Raw genomic sequence first — 23,240 nt, 5'->3', positions numbered from 1 at the left:
TCCTTAAGCACCACCAGCAGGTCATGTTTTCTGTGTGTCTTTAATCATGCACAGGGGAGTAAATGTATTTTCCTGGGACAGTAATTTCACCACCTGTGTCCACAGACAGAAATCCACAAAACAGGACCTGCTATTATGTATTATTATTTATTAACAGTTTCTTATATAGCGCAGCATATTCCATTGCGCTTCACAATTAGAACAAACAGTTATAGAACAAAACTGGGCAAAGACAGACGGACATAAAATGCAGGCTTTCCCAACGTTGGTCCTCAAGGCACAACAACAGCCCAGGATTTAGGGATAGCCATGCTTGAGCACAGGTGACTGAATTAGTTCATCAGTAACCTCAGTTATTTTAATTTAACCATATGTGCTGAAGCCTGGATATCAGTAAAACCTGCATTATTGTGACTTGAAGACAGAGGTTGGGAAAGCCTGTGCTAGAGCTGCTCAAGGATATTGGTTGAGAGGAGCTATCTGAATTTCTACATCCGCCATTAGGCAGCTTTGGTCTGGAGAGGAGTTTACATACATTAAATACTGTAATACCAGAAAGAGTTAAAATGTCTTCAGAACAAGTCCCCAACTGAACTATCGTCTCTGCAAGAATGAAAACTTTTCCCTTGGAATAGGTGTTTCCTATCCTGGAACGCAAAGCATGACATAATCTCTGCATCATTTAATTTCAGGACCATGTCAGCAATCAATTATCTACAATAATTGGGATTGTCATGTTGGGCAGCTGCTGTATCTGTAAGTTGTTAAAACCAGATGTATTTGTACCCATCCCTCATCTTGAACCCTGATTCTACAGGACCAAAGTTCTGATCAAAGTTAAACGGTGCCTGTAATCATTTAAAACACAAATGGGTGAAAAAAAAACTGAACTTCCAGTAGACAATAATTACAATTGTCCACATTGTTTTATTTTGGGTACAATCTTTAATCATTGTCCCAATTCACTAAATGATGCTGCAACAGATCAGCACATTGGAAGACTACAAACAAAATGCACAGATCTAACTTACATGATTTAGCCTAGGAATGCAGAGATTATAGACTCTATAAATCAGGCTTCTGGAACCTGTTTCCTTAATGTTGTGGATGAATGGAGCCCACGTCTTGTATACACAGCCATCAAATAATGATCATTTTTATTTATAAATTTATTCATCTATTTTATTTTTTATTTTTTGGGTGGGGGGTACAATGAAATGGATTGTCAAGTGAAATTCAAAAAAATATATTATTTAAAAATAAATCTTAAACATCCATCCCTAGACCCCCTTTCATTATTATATGTTACTGGCTGGATGGATTATATGTTACCGTGGCTGTGGTATAGCCACAGAAGGAGGCTGGGTATGGTGTCGACATTCAGAATGATATGTCGACATATAGTCCCTGGTAGCTTTGATTTACCTGCTCCTAATGTCTGCAGCGGCTCATTGGTCCCAGCAGTCATGTGACCGACTTCCAGGTCAGAGCTGCAGTCCTCCTGTGTTTCGGTATTTCCTCCCTAGGCCCAATCCCTACCCCTTCCTCAAGTACCTAACCCTAGCCACCCCCCACCACCCCAAACTAACCTCTTCCAAGCAGCCTAACATCATAGTGTCGACACTGTCAATCTTTTGACTACATCCCACACACAGAAAAAGTCAATTCTACATCTTTTAGACAGGAAAATAAGATTCCTTAGGAATAAGTTTAATAAGCATTTACTATGGTAGTTGGAGATGTGCTATATGAGATGTACTCCGAATACCAATGTTGTTTTTCCTTTAGAACACCTTAGAGAGGTAATTACGTTCCGAATATCCACAACCACAAAGTCAGCTCACAGGCACAGCTTATTGGCGGCACTCACCGGGCATGCTGACAATGATGTCCTTCGCGTGGGTGGGAGGATCCTCTGTGCCGCCTTCCTTAGAGTTTCCTAATTCACCATAATAAAGAGCGATCCCCAGCTGCATTATGCGGATAAACATCGGGAGTTGCTGATCGGTGAGGGAGAGTTTCAGGCTGTCCACCATTGTGTGAATCTAAGCCAGACAGAGAACAGTATGATCAGTCCCGCATGAAGCCTTACACCATCCCATTGTAATTAGGGGTAACACCATCACACAGAGCGGTGCAGCAGGTCTGTGGGATAAACCCCCTCACAGGTTATTGCATTAAGAACTGGTGACAACTGTGAGTCACTGCTAATACCATTACTGTCACTCATATGTCCCACTGCTGGCAGAGGAAAACACAGCACAAACAGTGGTAGGCAAAATAAATGTAAATATACAAAAACGAGGCTAGTGAGACTGGAAGAGGGTACAACAGCGACAAGAGGAGCAAGTGTGGCTCAGAGTGGTGATTGGGTCAAGTGTGGGGGAGCATTAGTGTGAGCAGTATAGGTGGGAGTAGGGTAGGTGTGAGGTAGCATTAGTGTGGGTAGTATAGATGGGGGCAGGGTAGGTGTGAGAGCATTACTGTGGATAGTATAGGTGGGAGTAGGGTAGGTGTGAGAGCATTACTGTGGATAGTATAGGTGGGAGTAGGGTAAGTGTGAGGTAGTATTAGTGTGGGTAGAATAGGTGGGAGTAGGGTAGGTGTAAGGTAGCATTAGTGTAGGTAGTATAGGTGGGGGTAGGGTAGGTGTGAGAGCATTAGCGTGGGTAGTATAAGGTGGGGGTAGGGTAGGTATGAGGGACTATTAGTGAGGGTAGTATAGGTGGGAGTAGGGTAGGTGTGAGAGCATTAGTGTGGGTAGTATACATGGGAGTAGGGTAGGTGTGAGAGGGCATTAGTATGGGTAGTACAGGTGGGAGTAAGGTATGTGTGAGGGTGTAACAGTGTGAGTAGCATATGGTAATATAGGTGGGAGTAGGACAGCTGTGGGAGAGAGCATTAGTGTGGACAGTATACGTGGGAGTAGGGTAGGTGTGAGGGTGCCTTAGTGTGGGTAGTATAGGCAGGAACAGTGTAGGTGTGAGAGAGTATTAGTATGGGTAGTACAGGTGGGAGTAAGGTATGTGTGAGTGTGTAACAGTGTGAGTAGCATATGGTAATAGAGGTGGGACTAGGACAGCTCTGGGAGAGAGCATTAGTGTGGGCAGTATACGTAGGAGTAGGGTAGGTGTGAGGGTGCATTAGTGTGGGTAGTGTAACAGTGTAGGTGTGAGAGAGTATTAATGTGGGTAGTATAGGTGGGAGTAATACGTGGGAGTAGGGTAGGTGTGAGGGTGCATTAGTGTGGGTAGTATAGGCAGGAACAGTGTAGCTGTGAGAGAGTATTAGAGTGGGTAGTATAGGTGGGAGTAAGGTAGGTGTGAGGGTGTAACAGTGTGAGTAGCATATGGTAATATAGGTGGGAGTAGGACAGGTGTGAGAGGGCATTAGCGTGGGTAGTATAGGTGGGAGTAGGACAGGTGTGAGAAGGCATTAGTGTGGGTAGTATAGGTGGGAGTAGGACATGTGTGAGAGGGCATTAGTGTGGGTAGTATAGGTGGGAGTAGGACAGGTGTGAGAGGGCATTAGTGTGGGTAGTATAGGTGGGAGTAGGACAGGTGTGAGAGGGCATTAGTGTGGGTAGTATAGGTGGGAGTAGGGCAGGTGTGAGAGGGCATTAGTGTGGGTAGTATAGGTGGGAGTAGGACAGGTGTGAGAGGGCATTAGTGTGGTAATATAGGTGGGAGTAGGACAGGTGTGAGAGGGCATTAGTGTGGGTAGTATATGTGGGAGTAGGACAGGTGTGAGAAGGCATTAGTGTGGGTAGTATAGGTGGGAGTAGGACAGGTGTGAGAGGGCATTAGTGTGGGTAGTATAGGTGGGAGTAGGACAGGTGTGAGAAGGCATTAGTGTGGGTAGTATAGGTGGGAGTAGGACAGGTGTGAGAAGGCATTAGTGTGGGTAGTATAGGTGGGAGTAGGACAGGTGTGAGAGGGCATTAGCGTGGGTAGTATAGGTGGAAGTAGGACAGGTGTGAGAGGGCATTAGTGTGGTAATATAGGTGGGAGTAGGATGAGCTTAATTATTTTCAAAAAGAACATAAACAGTAGAAGACTGTAGAAGATACTGTTTAGACAAAAATCATGAGAAGTCTTGTAAGTTTGAAAAGGTGTTTACCAGAGACAAAGTGAGGAGCAGGTCAGAGGGCAAAAATCATATTCAATAAGAGGTTTAAGATGAAGAGGTGGTGTTGTTGAGGGCTATGTAGGTAACAATGAGTAACCTGAATCAAAGAGCAGAATCAAGGGTGACTCCAATACCACGGCTTTGGGAATGGTGAAGGAGGAGGCTAGATGGGGAGAGGGAAGATGCTGGGCTCTGTTTTTGCATATTTTGAGCTTTAGGCAGCATCAGGAAACCAATGTACAGATAGCACATAGAAAGTTATCAAATGAGAGAGAAGAGAGGTTCCAGCATGCCGGGAAGGTTTGCTGGGACCTAAAGATCCACTGTAAAAGACCATGGGGGTAATTCCAAGTTGATCGCAGCAGGAAATTTTTTAGCAGTTGGGCAAAACCATGTGCACTGCAGGGGAGGCAGATATAACAAGTGCAGAAAGAGTTAGATTTGGGTGGGTTATTTTATTTCTGTGCAGGGTAAATACTGGCTGCTTTATTTTTACACTGCAAATTAGATTGCAGATTGAACACACCGAACCCAAATCTAACACTCTCTGCACATGCTATATCTGCCTCCCCTGCAGTGCACATGGTTTTGCCCAATTGCTAACAGAATTCCTGCTGCGATCAACTTGGAATTACCCCTCATGTTTTTCTGATTTTGACACAATGGCTATCAGCCTGGCCCCCACTGCCCATGGGTGCTGGGGACAGCTTTGGGCTTCTGCCCTGGTCCTTGGGTGCCTGGAGGGGGGACCTGACTAGTTGGGGGGTGTAATGCCTCGGCCGTAGGGACCTATATAAATGTGTTCCCCGGCTGTGGCCTTATCTTCTTGACTAGTGGAGCCTGGTGCTGGTTTCAAAAATACAATATACGCCTATGTCCCTCCCCCATATTTTTGGAACCAGTACCGGTCCCAGAGCCCAGTGCTGGTTGTTAAAATACTGGGGACCCTTACATCCTTTTTCACCCATATTTTAAGAACCAGAACCGGCTCAAAAAACACAGGGTTGGTTATGTATAGGAGGGGAGTCCGCACGCAGTTTATGGGGTATATGCAATTGCGGTCGAATTCCCGAAAATGTCGAAAAACTGGACATTTTCGCCCAAAAAAAAAATAAAAAAAAAATCGACAATGCAATTCAGTACTTTTCGTCGAAAAAACGGACTTTCCAAATTCGCTTTTTGAAATTCGACATTTCTGCAATGGTACAAATGCGGCATTTCGACAAAAGTATATTCAATTGAAGATTGTAAATTCGACAACAGTGCTTTTAGACAATAAATTCGTCATTTTCAATCCGCCTCACTTTGCTGGCGGAATCTAATAAAAAAAATTAAAAACATGTTTTTTTTGGTGTGTTTTTTATTGGTAATAGCATATCTATTTATATTAGAAGGGATTAGGTACTTGGTTTGTCTATTTAGGAGGCACAAGTATTTTTTATATATTTTAAAAAATATTTTTTTTTTAATGGAATGGGTTAAAAATCAGAAAACAAAATGCGTGGGGTCCCCCCTCCTAAGCATAACCAGCCTCGGGCTCTTTGAGCCGGTCCTGGATGTAAAAATACGGGGGGGGGGAATGACAGGGGATCCCCCGTATTTTTAGAACCAGCACCGGGCTCTGCGTCCGGTCCTGGTGCCAAAAATACGGGGGACAAAAAGCGTAGGGGTCCCCCGTATTTTTTGAACCAGCACCGGGCTCCACTAGCTGGGGAGATAATGCCACAGCCGGGGGAGACACTTTGATATCGGTCCCTGCGGCCGTGCCATTAAAACCCCAACTAGTCACCCCTGGCCGGGGTACCCTGGAGGAGTGGGGACCCCTTCAATCAAGGGGTCCCCCCCCTCCAGCCACCCAAGGGCCAGGGGTGAAGCCCGAGGCTGTCCCCCCCCCCATCCATGGGTTGCGGATGGGAGGCTGATAGCCTTTTGTGAAATTAAAGAATATTGTTTTTTGCAGCAGAACTACAAGTCCCAGCAAATCTCCCCCGCAAGCTGGTACTTGGAGAATCACAAGTACCAGCATGCGGGGGGGAAACGGGCCCGCTGGTACCTGTAGTTCTACTGCAAAAAAATACTCAAATAAAAACAGGACACGCACACCTTGAAAGTACAACTTTATTACATACATGTCGACACACACACATACTTACCTATGTTGACACAACGTTCGGTCCACTTGTCCAAGTAGAATCCACGGGGTGTACCTGAAAATAAAATTATACTCACCTAAATCCAGTGTCCAGTGATATTTGTAATCCACGTACTTGGCAAAATAAAAAAACGCATTTACCCGATCCACACGGACTGAAAGGGGTCCCATGTTTACACATGGGACCCCTTTCCCCGAATGCTGAGACTTCCTGTGACTCCTGTCACAGAAGGTCCCTTCAGCCAATCAGGGAGCGCCACGTCGTGGCACTCTCCAGATTGGCTGTATGCGCGTCTGAGCTGGCAGACAGCGCATCGCACAGCACCTCCATTAGTTTCAATGGTGGGAACTTTGCGGTCAGCGGTGGGGTTACCCGCGGTCAGCGGCTGACCGCAGGTGACCTCCCCGCTGACCGTAAAGTTCCCACCATTGAAGATAATGGAGGGGGCTGTGCGATGCGCGTCTGACAGCTCCGACGCGCATACAGCCATTCTGGAGAGTGCCACGACGTGGCGCTCCCTGATTGGCTGAAGGGACCTTCTGTCTCTGCATTCGGGGAAAGGGGTCCCATATGTAAACATGGGACCCCTTTCAGTCCGTGTGGATCGGGTAAATGCGTTTTTTTGTTTTGCCAAGTACGTGGATTACAAATATCACTGGACACTGGATTTAGGTGAGTATTAAGTTTATTTTCAGGTACCCCGATTCGTCGACATTGGAGACGTGGCAGTCGGCGTGTCAACATAGGTAAGTATGTATGTGTCGGCATGTGTGAAATAAAGTTATATTTTCACGGTGTGCGTGTCCTGTTTTTATTTGTTTTTGTTTTTTGCAGAAGAACTACAGGTACCAGCGGGCCCGCTTTTCCCTCGCATGCTGGTACTTGTGGTTCTCCAAGCACCAGCTTGCGGGGGAGGCTTGCTGGGACTTGTAGTTCTTCTGCAAAAAAAAAATATTCTTTCATTTTTACACATGGCTATCAGCCCCCCATCCGCAGCCCTTGGATGGGGGGGGGACAGCCTCGGGCTTTACCCCTGGCCATTGGGTGGCTGGGGGGGGGACCCCTTGATTGAAGGGGTCCCCCCACTCCTCCAGGGTACCCCGGCCAGGGGTGACTAGTTGGGTATTTAATGCCACGGCCGCAGGGTGCGGTATAAAAGTGTCCCCCGGCTGTGGCATTATCTGTCCAGCTAGTGGAGCCCGATGCTGGTACAAAAAATACGGGGGACCCCTACTCTTTTTGTCCCCCGTATTTTTTGCACCAGGATCAGGCGCAGAGCCCAGTGCTGGTTGTTAAAATACGGGGGATCCCCTGTCATTTTTTTCCCCGTATTTTGGCAACCAGGACCGGCTCAAAGAGCCCGAGGCTGGCTATGCTTAGGAGGGTGGACCACACGCAATTTTTTTTCGTTTTTTTTACAGTTTTTTTGCCATTTTTAAAAATCGAATCAAAATCCGTCAATTGGCCCGTTTTACGACAGCGGGACTGTCGAATCCATTTTTTATTGAATGTGTCGAATTCCGGGACCCGCCGGCCGGAATTCTACGGTCGAATTGTGTCGAATTAAAAAACGGGCGAAAAATTGCCGCAATTCGCCCGGAATTGCATATACCCCTATATTTCTGATTTGTAAGTATTTCAGACACGTTTGCACAGAGAACCATGCAAAGATCTCACTGATCCGTGCATGATTTTCAAAACACGCCAGCCAAAAGCAGGTCTATTTGAAAGTTCTATTACTGTACGAATTCCATCCTTTTGCGGCAGTGTTTGTCTAATGTCTGCAGAGATTGAGAATACAAATCCTTGGTAGATTCCCATGTTCTATGAGGTGTATGTGACAATCCAACCATATAGCCGATGGTCTATTTGTTTGTACGTGTGTGGCCGCCCATGAACCTCAATATGAATTTGTTAAACTCTGCCGCCATCTGTGTTTAGTAAATTACCGAGATGCATTTTCGGCCGAAAATGCAATCTCTAAAAAAATCAGGGAGCTTGGTAAATTTACCCCTAAGGGTGATATTCACTAACGGCGGTATTTTACTAATTGACAACACTGTCTCCCACCCAGGGATATTAAAAAAAAATAAACGCAGCCGGTATTGATCAGGGATTTTGTTGCATATGCCTCACATAGGCGAAAAACAAAATCCCCAATAATAATGCATTTTTTTCCTAACCGTGGCACCGGAAACACATAGGGATTCTGACTTTTCACCGATTTTGTGTTTTTGTCTGGAAAACACAATTGTCATGCGCAAAAAATGGGGGCTAATTGAATAGCCTGAAAGAAAGAAAAATAGGCACTAAAAAAAAAAGTTGCAAAAACACCATGTTTTACATGCCTCAAAACTTTCCAGGTCTAATTAAATATTCGCTTAAAGCTGGATTACAATGGAGTAGAGTTTCGTCACCTTTTGAAAAGTCAATCGTTATGCACGAATATATTCAGAGAATTCTGAGGGGTATATTCAATTAGCAGCGATAACGAACTTTTCGCGTGAAAAGTCCTGTTTTCGCGCGAAAAACCGGACTTTTCCCGCGAAACGCAATTACAGTCTATTAAATTTTCCGGGAAAATTTATCGGTGATCATTTTTTCACTAATTTCACTTCACCTACTCTGAAGCAGGTGAAAAGTTGGAAAAAGTCACTATTTTAAGGTAAAAATGTTTGGATATGGTACAGAACTCCTGGGACACCCCCCTTAATGACTAATTAGGCACGTTGAAGTTTTTAATTATTTTTAATTGGCCAATAATGACATGTCATTTTTGGGGTGAAAAAGTACAAAGTGATGGAAATTGGGATTCAAGGTATGGGACAGGTATATTGGGGTGCTTTATGAGTGGGACAGATGTTTTTAGGCTTGCAGATGGGAGTAATCGGTCTGTTTCCACTTTTTTTCAAAGTACCCTAAAATTACCCAAATATATACTTATACCCATTTTCATGTACCCCAAATTTAATGAGAGCATTTATTTTGCGCAAAAAAACTTGCTTTCTATAATTTTTTTGCATTTTTTAAAAAATGCATATAACAGCCATTTCACACAATTTAAGTTCCCAAAAACTCTCTAATGTGATCTCTAACACACTTCTCTTCTGTTTTCCTATGTTAGTTTAGCATTTTTTGGGGTACAGGCTGATTTCCCCATTTTCACCTGCACTTTTCACTGCAAGAATTTTCACGTGAAACCCGTTTGGAATTAAATAAGTCGAAAAACTGAGCGTTTTCGCGGCAATTTTCGCGGGCGAAAAATTGCCGCGAATTTGCGGATAATTGAATACCCTAGTGAGACTTCATCCTTGTACAGGAATTAAGTATAAAGCAACCATGAAATATGTAACATAAAAGACACACACTCCATAAAGGTGAGAATTGTAATTCATGTACTAACATCTATGGGTATGCAGCTTTAATGTAAAAACATCACCAAGAAACTACCTTGATTATAGCAGGCATCTTGGAGTTAAGGCTGTCGTATGTAAAGTGCAGGCGGGTTCGGAAGGAGCACTTGTAAAGCAGCGGATCCTGATAAAACTCTATTTTCCCGCTGGCGTTTCTCTTGTCCAGGCAAACCGTGCAATCCGAAAAATTTATAACTTTCCTCAGGACCAGCTCAGAAGCTGGAACACAAACACAGCAAATCAGTAATGACATTCCCCATGCATTCATTTGTTCCGTATTTCAGAGTGTAAACTAAAAGCACACCTTATACAAGATAACAAGCGCTATATCGACAGAGTCCATAAACCATAACACAACTTTATTATAAGACACATGGGGGCAGATACAATAAGCCTGAAGAAGAGACAAGTGGAAGGTACCTAATTGAGCACCAGCAATTCAGTTTCTGTCATTTTTCAAACCCGTAATGACTGGCTGGTACATTATCACCTTCCACTTATCACTGCTTTATCACTTCTCCAGGCTTAATACATCTGCACGGAAGGAGTATGGTTTACCAGCTCATGCGATCCTGGCGCTCAAAATACCGGCGCCGGGATTCCGATGTGTACGAAGCCGGTATTCTCCGCTCTCCCCAACCTTTTTCTCCCTCCCTGCAGCCTAACCCTAGCCTCCCCCCTAAGGTGCCTAAACCTAACCCACTGTCCCCGCTGGCTAAACCAACCCCCCCCTCTCCCCCGAAGCCTAACCCTAACCCTCCGAGGTAGGTGCCTAACCCCCCCCCCCCTCCTTTCCCCATCAAGCGTCTGTATTCTGACTGCCGGGATATTGACAGCCAGGATCCTGACTGCTCCCCATCTGCCCCATAGTGAGACATATCAAACATTGGTGAGAGATAAAGTACCAACGAATCAGCTCCTGTCAGTTTTCAAACACTGCCTGTAGAATTCTACTTCTAAAAGTTGATTGGTTGGTACTTTCTCCGGCAGGGTCCACAAGTTATCTACAGGACAACAATGGGATATGATAAGACGACAGCGGATTTGCATCAATCGGTCAAAGCTTTTCAGCCTCCCAGCATGCAAAGGGCCCGTCCATATATCCCCGCCTCCTGGCTCAGTCAAATCAATTTTCTGTTTGGTGCGGCAGGAGCCGGAACATGGTCAGAGGGCTGCTGGCTTTTAGCAGCCCTAAGCTTTCTTATTTTATTTTTATAGTCTTACTATGTTTTTGAGTGATCTTTCTAAAAAGCGTCTTATACGTACCTTAGAAAGAGTCGCTCCAACAACTCTCCGCCAGGCCGCGATAACGCTTTCCCACAAGTACAGTGCTGTTTCGGCAGGCGTCTGTGTCGGATATATTAGCAGGACCAGCAGACCTTACTAGGCTATGGCCGGAGCACGGGGAGAAGGTAAGGCATCGGTTACGCTTAGAAGGGGAATACGGAAACAGCCGCACTGTTGTGGGAGGAGACTACCAAACAATCGCTGCCACCTAGGGTGCACCAGCGCTAGGACTTAGGAATCAGAGGCTCCAGGATTAGTATGAGGCCGCGATCCCTAGGCTTGATGTCAGCAGTGGCGTAGTCAGACGCTCTCCTGGTCACCCCTCCCCCTGCATCATGACCAGTTTCCTCCGTGTCTCCCACCATGAACTGTTTCCCGCTTCAATCTCAGACGCTGCACACGAAGGGTGCGTCTGTGTTCACTATAGGTTCATGGAGCGGCAGTGTACACTAGTAGCGTCTGGATCCACTCAGCATTCGCAAACGTATTGATTGGTCCTGGAAGCGAGGCGAGTCTCCCTGTATCCCACTCTACTGAGTACGGTTAATACAGTACTAAGTCTCTATCTATCTTTTTGAGTATGAATAGTTAAATAAGTTCCTATTGCATATAAGTCTGTATACTATTACGGTTGTTTCTTTCGCAGTGCATCTGAATACGGTAGATCTGTTTAAACATGATTCAGTAATATGTTCTCCTACATACTTGAAATGTAGTTGTAGTTGATGATGTGCTCATATTGCTAATTATACTAATGTATAACATGTGGCTGACTGCTAGAGTGATTGCTGACTTTACTATATATTCTGTCAGGTTTTTTTCTATTCCGATCCTCAATGCTGGTGCATGGGTAGGGTCGGATTGTAGGTCACTTTAAAAAGCTTAAAGTGATTACAGTCACAAATTGTGTAGTACACTGTAGAAGTGTTGATTATTTATCATGTCTAAGAGCAGGAAAGGTGAGGAAGATACATTCACAGCAATATCAACACTCATATAATGTTTATCTTGCAAAGCTGTGTTAACCTCTCAGGATCTGGTTCAGGATGGTTTGTGTGCAAATTGTTTTAGCTTTCACCAGGGTCTCTTGAAGAATACAAGACAGATTCAGATGCATGTTGATCCACCTTGGGGGCTATGTTTGCACAGACATTATCCAGTATAGCTGAACAGATAATTCCTCCAACTCCTGTACCAGGGATAGGTTACACGATTAACACTTACATGCAGCTTCCCACCTGTGGTTTATCACTTCCAGCAGCAGCCTCTCAAAAGAAACAGGCTGATAAGCCAGTGGTAAGTAAATCTTCATTCTCACAGGGTACACGTTTCAGATGAGGATTCATCGGAGGATGAAAGCTCAATAAATTCTACTTCGGCATACAAAGAGGAGGAGGAAGGTCTCAGCTCAGTGGATATAGCAGAGTTAATTAAAGCAATGAAAGACATTCTATCCTTAGAGGATTCAGCAGAGCCTGTTTAAAAGACCAAGGCACCTGTGTTTAAAATGTCCCAAAACAGCTAAGACTGAGTTTCCAGGGTCAGATCAGCTGACGGAAATCATGGAAGAGGCTTGGGCTACACCTAATAAGTTAAGAATTCCTAAGAAATGGAATTCCAATTATCCTCTTCCAGCTGTGGATTGTTTAAAAAGGGAGGTGGCTCCTAAAGTAGATACGCATGTGATGTGATTAGTGCGAAAATCTACATTACCTTTGCTTTCAACATCATTAAATGATGTCACGGATAGGAGAGTGGATGGTTTTTTTTAAACCATTTTTTACCTTTCTGGGGCAGTCATAAGGCCAGCCATGGCTTCAGCTTGGATGGCAAAGGCAGTGGCTGCCTGGGCTGATGCATTGGAAGGGGATTTTTCAATAGCATCTAGAGAGCAAAAATCCCATATAGTACATATAAAACAGGCTGAAATGTTCTTAGAAGAAGCAGCATTAGATATGGGTACTATTGCCTCCAGGGCATCATCTTCAACCATAGCTGCTCGCAGAGCAGTTTGGCTGTGTACGTGGAAAGCGGATTCAGATTCTAAGAAGGTTTGGGAATCTTTGCCTTTTCTGGAGATATTCTTTTTGGTGAAGAATTGACAGATATTTTGGAGTCAGAAGCAGACTCCAAGAAGGTAAAGTTTCCTTCCACAAACAATTTCAAACCTAAAGTTACGGCTATTCAGCCCTTTCAGTCTAAAGGAAAACCTAAAGGAAAAACTGATGGCAGGCAGTCCCAATACAACAAGTCTGGTAAGACTAAAAAGCATTGGGCTAACAGAGTACCGATTGGCAAAACAGATAATAATCCATCAGCCTGATGGTGTGGTCCTCCACCTAGCGGATCCCAGGGTGGGGGGCCCGACTTCTTCAGTTTGCACAGATCTGGCAGCAGTCTACAACAGATGCCTGGGTGCAGGAAGCGGTATCTCTAGGTTATGCTTTTGCCTTCAAGAAACACCCTCCTCGAATGTTTTTTTTTTTGTACCAGCCCGTCTGGGGTAAAGACGAAGGCCAGGGCTTTGCAAGAGGCAGTTCAGAAATTGCTTCAGTCAGGAGTAATCACTCCAGCTCCTCCTGCACAACAAGGACAGGGTTTTTACTCAAACCTGTTTCTAGCTCAGAAACCAAATGGGTCATTTTGGCCCATTCTCAATCTCAAAGTTCTGAAAAAGTACATTTGGGTACCTCGGTTTCATATGGAGACTTTATGTTCCATTATTGTGACCACAAAGCCAGGGGATTATGTGGTATTCCTGGATATACAGGATGCTTCTCTACATGTTCCTATAGCATTGTCCCACCAGTGCCATCTCAGATTCACTGTCCTCCAACAGCATTTTCAGTTCCAGTCCCTACCTTTTGGGTTAGCCACAGCCCCCAGAGTATTTACCAAGATTATGGTGGTAATGGCAGCTTATCTCTGCCAGCAGTGGATAAGAATTTTTCCATACCTCGACGATCTTTTAATCCTGGCACAGTCGCAGGAATTGCTCCTATGTCATCTGCAACAGACAATAACATTTCTGCAAAGGCACGGGTGGCTCATAAATTGGGCAAAATCATCTCTGGTTCCGTCACAACGGATGACTCACTTGGGGGCTGTACTGGATTCAAGTCTTCAGAGAGTAATTTTACCTCTGAACAAGATAGCCAAGGTTCAGTCAAGGATTCAGAATTTGCAACACAGTCAGAAGGTATCCATTCACGCAGCAATGCGTGTGATGGTATTAATGGTGTCAACATTCGGCATGGTGGAGTATGCACAGTTCCTCTCAAGGCCTCTGCAGCATCTGATTCTTGCCAAATGGAATGGATTGCATCAGACGATAAAAATGCAGACTATGGTTCTTACGACAGAAGTAAGAAGGTAATTAGCCTGGTGGCTACAGACATCCCATCTGGACAAGTGGAGACCCTTTTGAATATCAGATTGGAAAATTCTAACAATGGATGCCAGTCTCCAGGGCTGGGGAGCAGTGTCAGGAAGGTGTGTTTCAAGGGGAAATGGACCAAGGCAGAAGGTTGCCTGTCAATAAATATACTGGAACTTCGGTTCATATATATGGCACTGATTCAGGCAAAGGACATTCTTCAGGAAAAACCAGTTCAGATCCTCTTGGACAATGCGACGGCAGTAGCGTACCTCAACCAACAGGGAGGAACTCGCAGCCGAAAAGCGATGAAGGAGGTAAGTCACATACTAAAGTGGGCAGAACTTCATCATCCAGCCTTGTCCGCAGTGTGTGTTTTGGGAGTCCTAAACTGGTAAGTGGCTTTCCTCAGTCAACACGCCATTCAGGCAAGCGAATGGGCTCTACACCCAGACGTCTTCGAGACTCTAGTAGACAAGTGGGGGTTGTCAGAGATAGATCTCATGGCGTCCCGTCAGAACAACATAGTTCTCGCATACGGATCAAGAACAAAGGATCCCAGAGCGATCTTTGTGGATTCTCTGTCAGTGTGATGGGACTCTCATCTGGCTTGTGTGTTCCTCCAATCACCCTATTACCTAGGGTGGTAAGAAAGATAAAGCAAGGAAAGGGTGCCGTGATACTAATAGCTCCAGCTTGGCCCAGAAGACATTGGTACACATATCTGCAGAGAATGTCAATGGATACTTCACTTCTGCTCCCTCAACGTCCAGATCTACTGATGCAGGGTCCTTGTTATCACAGACATATGGATCGGCTGTCTTTGACGGCGTGGCTCTTGAAACCTCTATCCTGAAGTCAAGAGGATTCTCACAACAGGTAATTCAAACTATGCTCAGAGCAAGGAAACCTTCCTCAGCACGCATTTATCACCGAATATGGCAAACCTATATTCATTGGTGCAGTGAACGGAAAATGGACCCTAAGTCTTTCAGAGTTTCCAGGGTCTTAGCATTCCTTCAGGGAGGAATGGATCATAGTTTGAAGGTGGCTTCCTTGAGAGTGCAAGTGTCAGCATTGACTGTATGATTCCAAAAGAAAATTGCCAACTTACAGGATGTGTGTACTATTTTCCAAGGAATGCTGCGCATTCAACCTTCTTTTGTTTCTCCTACAGTGCCTTGGGACTTAAAATTAGTCCTAAAGGCCCTTCAAGCTGCCCCATTTGAACCACTTAATAAAGTGGAGCTTAAATGGTTGACAGCTAAAGTTCTCTTTCTACTGGCCATAGCATCAGCTATAAGAGTGTCAGATTTAGGGGCATTGTCATGTCGTTCCCCATTTCTGATTTTTTTATCCAGATAAAGCAGTTCTCAGAACTAGATCTGGGTATCTTCCCAAGGTGGTGTCTAAATTCCATCTTAATGAAGACATTGTAGTCCTAGCTTTTCCAGGTACCGAGCCTTTCTGCGGGAGATGCATCGCTGGACATGGTCCGTGCCTTAAGGATCTACGTGGATCGTACCAGTGCCATCAGAAAAACAGATTCTCTCTTCATTCTCTATGGATTTCACAAGAGAGGATGGCCTGCTGATAAGCAGACACTGGCAAGGTGGCTTCGGATGACGATTTCAGAAGCATATTCTCAAGCTGATGTCCCTGTTCCGGCTAATGTCTCTGCTCATTCTACTAGTAAGGTAGGTCCTTCATGGGCAGCACAACATGGTGCTTCAGCAGAACAGATATGTAAGGCAGCCACATGGTCTTCCATTAACACATTCATTAGACATTATGCCTTGGATACCTTTGCCTCTCATGACGCTGAATTCAGGCGAAGGATTCTCCTGTCCAATCAGGAGTGTCCCCACCACTAAATTGCTTTGGGAAATCCCATTGTTATCCTGTGGCTAACCTGTAGACCCTGCCGGAGAAATATACATTATGGTAAGAACTTACCGTTGATAACGGTATTTCTCCTAAGTTCACAGGTTCCACAGGGATCCCACGCTAACGCACCTGATTTAAGGATCCTTTTACTCACTAGCCTCTTCCTTCTTGTACGGAAGGGTATGTATGTGTGTTCTCCTCGCCTGATTAGAGCTATCTATGATGCTCCTCCCTTGAGCTTTGGGAATACAACTGATTTGACTGAGCCAGGAGGCGGGGATATATGGACAGGCCCGTTGCATGCTGGGAGGCCGAAAAGCTTTGACCGATTGGTACAAATCCGCTGTCGTCTCATCATATCCCACTGTTTTCCTGTGGACTTAGGAGAAATACCGTTATCAACGGTCAGTTCTTACCATAACGTATATTTCTCTTTATGCTTTGGTACATCTAGTGATGACACAGAAAACAAAGGTTTGATAATACCAGACACAACTCACCGGAAATATCCATGAACGCTCTGTCCCAGTACTCATCCACGGTGTAACACTCGGCACAGGTGATGTTGACGGACAGAACGATGTCATCCTCAACGTACTTTAAGATGAGGTTATTTACCACGATGTTGACGTTATTCACAACACGCCGAATTAAACTCTGAACGTAGCCTGCAGGAAAAACGTTACATGTACCAGTTTTGTTTTCAGAATTTATTCAGCAGTATTCTAACTAAAGAAGGAAAACATCAAATTAAAAGCTGATAACATTTATTCTTTGATTAAAATCAGACAGAGGGTCTGATTCAGAGATGGCGGAATTTACGGAGCTGAGCAATTATCTGCTGACAGCGCATGCGTCACGGACATACTGCGCTTGGCCAAAGTACCTTAGGAAAGTCGCTCTCAGTGAGGATTTGCAAAGTGAGTGACAATCAGGAAGCGATTTGGGGGAGGTAATGGGGAGCGGCAGGCAGAAACGCAGGCGTGTCGCAACCGTTTTTGGGGCATGCCTATAACTGCAACCCTATATGCGCAAAACATGACGCCAGCGTCTCAATTACAGCAGCCATTCATAGGGTGAATCAGGCCCATTATTGGCAAAAATAAGAATGCCATTGGCACAATAAAATTAACAACATTATTTAGTAACCTCTATAGGGTATCAGCATACTATAAAACAACAATTCATAGAATAGTTATTTGCGCACATCACGCAGTGATAATCTGTGATAACTGCAATCTTCTGCGGATGTGGAGTGATTTCGATAAAATGTAAAACAGAGCAATGCAGAGCGGGTAGACGTTCTCCCCAACTGAACTTGCAGAGTGACATATCCAAGGTCACAAGAAGCCAACACTGGGATTCCAACTGGGATCTCCAGCAAGACTCTCAGGGTCATTAGAAGTTATTTTAAGATCATACTTGCAGGGCGCTGGGCGTATTCCTTCATATGTTGCTAGCAGCACAGCGCCATAGTTTTATCAAGAAGCCAAAAAAATAAATTTTTTTACATTTCTGCGCACAAATGTCTAAGATCTGTTTTGTGTCTGAAACGACGTGCAGCTTTATAACAACTGTCTCCCAAGTATTAACCTGACAGCGGAGTAAGATACGTAGGCGGTATCAGAGCACTAAATTATTTACGTATTTTACAATTTTAACATTATTCCATGTATTTTTAATATGATTAACATTATAAATTTGTGATAGAAAAATCACAGCAGAAACAAAAATTGACAATAGAAACAGTCACTTCACAACTTTTCTATATAGCCATTCCCTGGTATGTATAGCAAACATTAAACACAAAGTAAATAAATCTGAAACATTAATATCCATATAATAAATGGCAATTAGTGTCTCACTAAAAAAGAAAATAATGGAATCATTGGGGGTAATTCAGACCTGTTCGCTCGCTAGAGTTGTTTTTTTTGCAGTCCTGCGCTCGCGTAGTCGCCGCCCACAGGGGAGTGTATTTTAGCTGTGCAAGTGTGCGAACGCATGTGTAGCAGAGCTGTACAAACAGATTTTGTGCAGTCTGAGTAGCACAGGACTTATTCAGCCGCTGCGAACACTTCAGCCTGTCTGGGTCCAGAACGGACGTCAGGAACCCTCCTTCCAAACACTCCCAGAAAACGGTCAGTTGCCACCCACAAACGCCCTCCTCCTGTCAATTTCCTTGCGAACGCCCGTGCGAATGGATTCTTCGCACAAACCCATTGCTGAGCGGCGATCCGCTTTGTACCCTTGCGACGCGCCTTCGCATTGTGGTGCATACACATGCGCAGTTTAGACCTGATCGCCCGCTGTATGAAAACGCAGCCTAGCAATCAGGTCTGAATTACCCCCATAGTTCTAGTAAATACTTGTTCTGTTTTATAAACTTCATAGGTAGTTGCTACCAGAATCTGGTGGTCACCACAGTAAATCTCCCTGACTCATCTCATGTACCCTTCATGATAGGGACCGAGGAAGTTGATTGTTAATGATGATGCTTAGCACTTGATTTTAGGCTAAAGAGAAGATCTCACGCACAATGAAATTATCTAGGCGAATGGGTAACACCACCCAATAGATTCTGCTGAACATTTTTTGTCTTTTGTGTTGATCGAGAAGACAATTGCTGTAGTGCTATGGGTATAAGCATACCGTAACAGATTACTCAGGTGTTACTGTATGATCATGGTCCGTTCCAAGTCACAATAAAGCCATCTTAGCCATTAACATTTATTTAGTACAAAGAGATAATTAGATTTTAAACCTACCGGTAAATCTTTTTCTCGTAGTCCGTAGAGGATGCTGGGGACTCCGTAAGGACCATGGGAATAGACAGGCTCCGCAGGAGACATGGGCACTTTAAGAAAGACTTTAGGAATGGGTGTGCACTGGCTCCTCCTCCAGACCTCAGTTAGAGAAACTGTGCCCAGAGGAGACGGACAGTACGAGGAAGTGATTTTTGTTAATCCAAGGGCAAGATTCATACCAGCCACACCAATCACACCGTATAACTTGAGATATACTAACCAGTTAACAGTATGAAAACAACATAGCATCAGTCCAAAACCGATGAAAACTATAACATAACCCTTATGTAAGCAAAACTATATACAAGTCTTGCAGAAGTAGTCCGCACTTGGGACGGGCGCCCAGCATCCTCTACGGACTACGAGAAAAAGATTTACCGGTAGGTTTAAAATCTAATTTTCTCTTACGTCCTAGAGGATGCTGGGGACTCCGTAAGGACCATGGGGATTATACCAAAGCTTCCAAACGGGCGGGAGAGTGCGGATGACTCTGCAGCACCGATTGAGCAAACAGGAGGTCCTCCTCAGCCAGGGTATCAAACTTATAGAACTTTGCAAAGGTGTTTGACCCCGACCAAGTAGCAGCTCGACATAGTTGTAGTGCCGAGACCCCTCGGGCCGCCGCCCAAGACGAGCACACCTTCCTAGTGGAATGGGCCTTAACCGATTTTGGTAACGGCAATCCAGCCGTAGAATGCGCCTGCTGAATCGTGTTACAGATCCAGCGAGCAATAGTCTGCTTTGAAGCAGGGCCGCCAACCTTGTTGGCTGCATATAGGATAAACAGTGCTTCTGTTTTTCTGACTCTAGCCGTTCTGGCCACGTAAATTTTCAAAGCCCTCAAGGGACTCGGAATCCTCCAAGTCTCGCGTAGCCACAGGCACCACAATAGGTTGGTTCATATAAAAAGATGACACCACCTTAGGCAAGAATTGAGGACAGGTCCGCAATTCCGCTCTATCCATATGGAAAACCAGATAGGGGTTTTTATGAGACAAAGCCGCCAATTCCGACACTCGCCTAGCCGAAGCCAAGGCTAATAACATGACCACCTTCCAAGTGAGATATTTTAACTCCACCGTTTGAAGTGGATCAAACCAGTGCGACTTAAGGAAACCCAACACCACGTTAAGGTCCCAAGGCGCCACCGAAGGTATAAAAGGAGGCTGAATATGCAGCACTCCCTTCACAAAAGTCTGTACTTCTGGGAGAGAAGTCTATTCTTTATGAAAGAAAATGGATTAGGCCGAAATCTGAACCTTAATGGAGCCTAATTTTAGGCCCAAATTCACTCCTGTAGGAAGTGAAGGAAACGGCCCAGATGGAATTCTGCCATAGGAGCATTCCTGGCCTCCCACCAAGAAACATTTTCGCCATATACGGTGATAATGTTTAGCTGTCACGTCCTTCCTAACCTTTATCAGCGTAGGAAAGACCTCATCCGGAATGCCTTTTTCCGCTAGGATCCTGCATTCAACCGCCATGCCGTCAAACGCAGCCACGGTAAGTCTTGGAACAGACAGGGCCCCTGTTGCAACAGGTCCTGTCGTAGAGGAAGAGGCCACGGATCTTCTGTGAGCATTTCCATCAGAACCGGATACCAGGTCCTTCGTGGCCAATCTGGAACAATGAGAATTGTTCCCACTCCTCTTTTTCTTATTATTCTCAACACCTTGGGTATGAGCAGAAGAGAAGGAAACACATAGCCCGACTGGAACACCCACGGTGTCACTAGGGCGTCTACCGCTACCGCCTGAGGGTCTTTTGATCTGGCGCAATACCTCTGTAGCTTTTTGCTGAGGCGGGACGCCATCATGTCTATCTGGGGCAGTCCCCACTGACTTGCAATCTGTGCGAAGACTTCCTGATGAAGTCCCCACTCATGGATGCAGGTCGTGTCTGCTGAGGAAGTCTGCTTCCCAGTTTTCCACTCCCGGAATGAACACTGCTGACAGTGCAATTACATGATTTTCCGCCCAGCGAAGAATCCTGGCGGCTTCCGCCATTGACACTCTGCTCCATGTGCCGCCTTGGCGGTTTACATGAGCCACTGCAGTGATGTTGTCCGACTGGATCAGAACGGGTTGGTCGTGAAGAAAGGTCTCCGCCTGTTGTAGGCCGTTGCATATGGCCCTCAGTTCCAGGATGTTGATGTGAAGACAAGTCTCTTGACTTGACCAAAGACCTTGGAAGTTTCTTCCCTGTGTGACTGCTCCCCAACCTCGGAGGCTCGCGTCCGTGGTCACCAGGATCCAGTCCTGAATGCCGAACCTGCGGCCTTCTAGAAGGTGAGCACTCTGCAGCCACCACAGGAGAGATACCCTGGCTCTGGGGAACAGGGTGATCAACTGATGAATTTGTAGATGTGACCCGGACCACTTGTCCAGTAGGTTCCATTGGAAAGTCCTCGCATGGAACCTGCCGAAGCGAATGGCTTTGTATGATGCCACCATCTTTCCCAGGACTCGAGTGCAAAGATGCACTGACACCTGTTTTGGCTTCAATAGGTTCCTGACCAGAGTAATGAGTTCCTGAGCTTTCTCTATCGGAAGATAAACCCTTTTCTAGTCTGTATCCAGAATCATGCCCAAGAAGGTCAGACGAGTCGTGGGAACCAACTGCGACTTCGGGATATTGAGAATCCAGCCGTGTTGCTGTAACACCTTCAGTGAAAGTGAGACGCTGTTCAGCAACTGCTCTCTTGATCTAGCTTTTATGAGGAGATCATCCAAGTACGGGATAATTGTGACACCCTGCTTGCGCAGGAGCACCATTATTTCCGCCAGTATCTTGGTGAAAATTCTCGGGGCCTTGGAAAGTCCAAATGGCAACGTCTGAAATTGGTAATGACAATCCTGTACCGCAAATCTCAGGTACGCCTGATGAGGTGGATATATGGGAACATGCAGGTATGCATCCTTTATGTCCAGAGATACCATAAAATCCCCCCCCCCCCCTTCCAGGCTGGTGATGACCGCTCTCAGCGATTCATCTTGAACTTGAACCTTTTCAAGTATAGGTTCAGGGATTTTTAATTTAAAATGGGTCTGACCGAACCGTCCGGTTTCGGGACTACAACAGGGTTGAGTAATATCCCCATCCTTGTTGAAGTAGGGGAACCTTGACCACCACCTGTTGAAGATACAATTTGTGAATTGCATTTACCACCGTCTCCCTTTCTGGGGAAGAAGTCAGCAGGGCCGATTTGAAAAACCGGCGAGGAGGCACCTCTTCGAATTCCAGCTTGTAACCCTGAGAAACAATTTCTATTTCCCAGGGATCCACCCGTGAGTGAACCCAGATGTGGCTGAAAATTGGAAGACGTGCCCCCACTGGGGCGGATTCCCTTAGCAGGGCCGCATGGATTTTGTAGAGGCCAGGGAGGCATCTGTTCCTGGGAACTAGCTGTGTTGTGCAGCTTTTTCCCTCTGCCCTTACCTCTGGCAAGAAAGAACGCACCTCGTACTCTCTTGTTTCTTCTGCATTTGATAATGTGGTGCTTTCTTAGACTGTGAGGGAATATAAGGCAAAAAGTTTGATTTACCAGCTGTAGCTGTGGAAACCAGGTCTGAGAGACCTTCCCCAAACAATTCCTCACCCATGTAAGGTAAAACCTCAATATGCCTCTTTGATTCGGCATCACCTGTCCATTGCCGGGTCCATAGGACTCGTCTAGCAGAAATCGACATAGCGTTGATTTTCGTTAATATGACCCCGGGTCAATAAAATGGTACCCCTATCCAGGGTATCAATTTCTGTCGATAAGGTACCTATCCACTCTGCTACAGCGCTACAAACTCCCGCCGACACTATTGCCGGTCTGAGTAAGGTACTATAATGTGTGTAAATGGACTTTAAGGTAGCCTGCTGTTTGCGATCAGCAGGATCCCTGAGGGTAGCCATATCTTGGAATGGCAGCTTACTCTTTTGGATAAGCGTGTCCACGCTTTTTTCCCCCCTTGGGGAAGATTCTCACCGTATCCTGTCCTTAGTCGGGAAAGGATACACCCTAAGAATCCTTTTGGGAATCTGCAGTTTCTTGTCTGGAGATTCCCAAGCCTATTCAATAACTCGTTCATGAGATGGGGGAAAGGTTACCTCAGGTTTCTTTACCCTATACATGTGTACCCTCATGTCAGGGACAGGGGGTTTCTCTGTGATATGCAAAACATCTTTTATTACAATAATCATA

The 23,240-nt window shown here is 45.2% G+C and overlaps 1 protein-coding gene across 5 annotated transcripts in view; it reads right to left on the bottom strand.

Moving 5' to 3' along the window:
• VPS13B (vacuolar protein sorting 13 homolog B) overlaps positions 1–23,240 on the bottom strand; it is a 1,616,194-nt gene that overhangs the window by 1,440,640 nt on the left and 152,314 nt on the right. For all 5 annotated transcript variants that reach the window (XM_063924187.1, XM_063924188.1, XM_063924189.1 and 2 more), the window contains exons 5-7: positions 16,745–16,912; positions 9,732–9,913; positions 1,871–2,045 (exon numbers count right to left, since the gene is read on the bottom strand). In XM_063924187.1, coding sequence (XP_063780257.1) covers positions 1,871–2,045; positions 9,732–9,913; positions 16,745–16,912 — 525 coding nt within the window. The remainder of the gene's footprint in view (positions 1–1,870; positions 2,046–9,731; positions 9,914–16,744; positions 16,913–23,240) is intronic.

The sequence above is a fragment of the Pseudophryne corroboree genome, chromosome 5 (genome assembly GCF_028390025.1).
Source record: "Pseudophryne corroboree isolate aPseCor3 chromosome 5, aPseCor3.hap2, whole genome shotgun sequence".
Lineage (NCBI taxonomy): Eukaryota > Metazoa > Chordata > Amphibia > Anura > Myobatrachidae > Pseudophryne > Pseudophryne corroboree.
This window is presented reverse-complemented; position numbering and strand designations above follow the sequence as displayed.